This window comes from Stegodyphus dumicola, chromosome 11 (assembly GCF_044657685.1).
Source record: "Stegodyphus dumicola isolate Sdum_Otavi_A_Nest chromosome 11, ASM4465768v1".
NCBI lineage: Eukaryota > Metazoa > Arthropoda > Arachnida > Araneae > Eresidae > Stegodyphus > Stegodyphus dumicola.
The window spans coordinates 157,909,134-157,913,521 of record NC_140778.1 but is presented as its reverse complement, the minus strand read 5'-3'; the positions used below and the strand labels follow the sequence as shown (position 1 = coordinate 157,913,521).

General features: G+C 34.6%; 1 protein-coding gene across 1 annotated transcript; it reads right to left on the bottom strand.

Moving 5' to 3' along the window:
* Nucleotides 1–458: 458 nt before the first annotated feature.
* LOC118203000 (CIMIP2 protein GA14893-like) lies at nt 459–878 on the bottom strand. Its single transcript, XM_035375243.1, has one exon. The coding sequence runs from the start codon at nt 876–878 to the stop codon at nt 459–461; it is 420 nt and encodes a 139-aa protein (XP_035231134.1).
* Nucleotides 879–4,388: the final 3,510 nt, after the last annotated feature.

Here is a 4,388-nt window from a genome sequence, read left to right as displayed (position 1 = left end):
ATACAGAGACAGATACAAATAATAAAACATAACGAGATTTGACGTCTTAGTATTATTTGGATATTTTATAAATGTTTACAGTGCAGTTTTGAATATTTGGAAAATAATAACATCCCGACAAATATTTTAAAACTATTTTTAAGTTTCCGAAGTACTGATATCAATTCAAATCCGCTCCAATCTAGATACTTTCTTGCAAAAGTGAAGAAATAAAATCTAGACGTAAATTGATCAAATTAAATCTTACTAGTCGTAACTGTACGTTAGACTTATTTAAATTAAACTTCTCACATAAAGTGTTGTTGCGGCGAAAAATAAATGCTACATTATATTCAGAAAAATGTTATATTATTACAGTCTACATACTAGAATTAAGTCCAAGATTTCCAATCTATTTCAGAATAATATGGTTCGAAATAATTTGCGAAAGCGTTTCTAATCTGTGCTTGTAGATTGCATCATTGCGATTTTAACTTCATCGATCTAATTTTATAAAATTCAGCAGTGCCCTTCCTGACCGCTTTCGGAAAAGCTTGCCCAATAATATTCCTCGTTCTTGGTATATGACCCACATATCCAGGTATAGTATCTTTTCGCCGTTTTAGATCCTTGGTATAACGCTGGTGTTGATAGAGGTAAAATTCTTGTTCCTGCTTGGCCATGAGTTCGGCAGTAGGTACTTCAAGAATAGTGTTCAGTCTGTAGCCTGCAATGGGATGAGGAAGCAGCAATTCGTGTGTTGCCTTGCCAAACGTCTTTGGAGGAAGATAAAGACGATGAGGACCATATCCAGGCAGATAACCGGTATACCCAGGCTTAAAATGTGGTTCTGGGGTAACATGAGGATTAAAATTTATGTACGCTTCGCTTCGGGGCATTTTTAGCTAAATATTAAACAGTTCAAGTTAAGTTTTACACAGCTTAATTTGCTAATTATTTCAGTGTGTTTTTAGTTACACAAATGACTAATTAAACTTCAAATTTTATAAGTATACATGCCCATTACATTCTCAAGCACCATGAAAAAAATAAACTCTCGTGCAGTAATATTTTGAAACTGAAATAGATGTTTTATTGCCTATCAAGTTGTAATATTATTCTGATTCGAGGAATTAAAAATCAGTTGCCAATCTTTTTAATTAAAAGTTCTATGTGTTTTAAGTTGAAATATTAAAGTACAAATTTTGTTAGCAAATTCATTACACGTAGATATTGTAAAATTAATAGATGGAGCACGCTAATCTCTCCAAGCATATATTTTTTATTTCAAAAACGTTGTGGCATCAGCCATGAGAGTGTCAAGTCGTTTAATATGCAGTTTACATTGCGTTTAGTGTAATATTCAGTTTACATTGCGTTTAGTGCAATATGCAGTTTACATTGCATGTGGGGGGGAGGTGGATAATTGGAATACAGTGATAAGGATATCACATTTGTCTGAGCTTTTCTGAAGCTAAAAAAATGTTTGAAATTATTTTATATTTTAACATATGTGTATACTATATAAATTAAAATGACTCATACATTAGAGACAGTTTAAATTTTCTTAATCACAGTCTATTATATTATTATTATTAAATATGCTTTCATGTTTCGGCAAATTTAACTATGTAACATGGACCTTAGAAAACATTTACGCTGTCACTCTGATGTACAGATTTGAAACAAAAATGTGTATTTTGAATACAAAAATAACAATTACAATAACTGTCATTGTGAACTTTCTGACTGGAATCAGGTTTTACTGCACAATGAGCGATCAATTATTATTACTATACCTACAATTAAACCAAGTCAAAGGTACATTTAAAATTTTATTTCTATCGGTGGTAGAAAAAGGAATACTTCTGAAAGTTAAATTTGAAAAATAATGAATGTAAGTATAATTTTATTAAGCTTTAATTCGAAAACTTCAAATATAAGAATTTATTTGCAATTATTAAAATAGTGCGTTTTAAAACTCGCAAGTTACGATCTAAACCTGCAGAGCTAAGAAAATTACAAATCAATCATTACAGTATCTCTTGTTAGATCCTTACACTTATATAAGTAAAAAGTCAGAAGTAGCCTTTCTAAAGTCTTCTCACTTTTATAATCCTTTATAAAAGTGAGAAGTTTACAAACATTAATCAAAATCAAATGTCCTTCAAATCAAACTCTTAAATGTTTAACGTTTAAGTTTTTCTTACGGTCGTACTATTCTCCCGGAACGTATGGGATAGTTCTCCAATTCATCTTCAGAAATTTTTATCGTTTCAAAATGAGCGATAAAGTCGCTGAACGCTGGGCTCGAATCTTGGCGAACGGGCTGGCTGCATGGGCGTTTTAGTGGTTTTCCAGATATTTAACGTGTATACGAGCTAATTTTCTCCAAACAGTCCTCCACGAAGTCGTCCCTCCTCAGATATAGGCAGATAGCCCTCGAGAACTTAGCCATAATGAAACAAACTAAACTTTTCAAAATGTTGACACCAATGGACTAAAGGTTCCCTTTCTTCGATAGATGTTTTTTTATCTACGTAATTATTCATTCCTAATGGATAGAATCCCTGTATAGGTCTTAATTCATATCCATTAGCTGTTTTTATTCTTACAAGTCGATTAACACCATCTTGTCTCGGAAATATTTCCACAACCTTTTTGCTTCTGGCCAGTCTAATGACATTTTTATATGTTTTATTTTAACGGAATCAACATCCCTGCCTTTGGGTGATTTAAACAGTCCAAAATATTGTCGTTTAAGCTGCATTCGCAGTTTCTGACTTATACTTTTGAGCTAATTTAAACTTTTCACTAAAAAAAAACTACTTCATTATTATCTAGATGGGCTACATCATTTCTCGGAAGACCTTATAAAAACATCGGTGGTTTCAATACACTCAGTTCATCACATATCTAAATCAGTGGATAATTATTTATGATAGATTCGCATTAACATAGTAGTTTGTTCAGCTGCTCGTAATTCAATGACGCAGGATGCAGATTCTTATTCAAAAGATGCTTTTAAATTCTTATATTATTTCGAAGGGGCAGTCGGTGCCCTGAGCTCCAACCGAATACCTTGTAAACTATATTCCCCTTGAATCTCGTTGGGGTCTAATGATTTGAAATCAGAACTCACTCCAGGGAACTTTGCATTGTTTAGAACTACTTCCAAAAGATGGCACTACCAGCTTTCTCCCTTTCGTTCAGTAATGAGTAAGAATTTGAAACTGACCCTCAACAGTTCATTTCTGGCAGCCAATAGTGCAGCACCGAATTGATCTCGCTTTTAGTCGTGGAATGCCGCCTGGCTTTCATGCAATTAGCATGTTTGTTAAGGTGGATCCCCTTTTGTGATTATTCTTTGATTGTGCAGAGCGACTTCGTCTCATGTTAATTCCCCTCCCCGGGGGGGGGTCGACTGGCAGCAATTCTGGCGCTCTGGCTAGGTTAGTATCTAGACAGACAATATCTAAAGACTCGATTTCTGGGGAAAAATTAAGTCTTCGAAGTGAATAGAACTATCGTTTATTCGGTAGGAGGTTCGGGTTGGAAGGGACTATATTTTAGTGTATTGTTTGCCTCTTGGTTTTGGGGACACTACTTGGTTAGATTTCGAAGGAGGTCCTTGAGGTTTTTCCTCCCCATGGTCAACACTGGAGGACTGTCGATGTCTAACATGCGTTCTAAGTTTTTTTCCGGTAGATTCGTTGCAGTCCACCATTGCTTTAAAACAAAACCCAGACTTTGTGAAACTGAAATTGTCCCTCGGGTTGACCGGGGGTTATGCCTCCTTGGATAGCCTCTAGGGGTCTCTCTCTAACCGTTAACAGTGTAAGGCAGCGTCGAGCTAGCCAAGTGTGGATGCCCCTTCCTCCTAGAGCTCTAGCTCTATCTCATGTTTATTTTTCTTATTTTTGTACACAGATTAAATAAGTGTATTTTGTAATTAATGTAATGAAAAATAATGGATTTAAAAACAGACAAATTATCTTTATCCTTTGCATTAAAGCACATCTCTACAAAACGATAACTCTGCAATCTCTACTAATGCAAAACACGACAGTATCATTATCCACGTATATAAATGATATTCTTTCTGTTATATTTATAAATCCTCTTAGGGCTAGGATTAAAAACAATGCTACTTCCTGATCAGTTCAAGATGAACAGCCCAGTATGCTGAGCAAGTAAAAATAATGCAGCATTTCTTTTCAGAATCAGTAAAACGTTGCGAAGCAAAACTGAATCCAATTACTTGAAAAGTAAAAGTCCTCTGTATTTGATCGTTTGGAAGAGGCAGAAAACGAGGTTTTAGAGATTTCATCGTTAATTTTAAAAACAGAGAGATAAATCGCTTGGCAGTCTAGTTATGATCTCAAGAACCTTCTATTTGATTCACCCAG

What these genes read in the sequence shown, in the direction of transcription:
- LOC118203000 (XM_035375243.1), bottom strand. Translation starts at nt 878, where the DNA reads ATGCCCCGAAGCGAAGCGTACATAAATTTTAATCCTCATGTTACCCCA.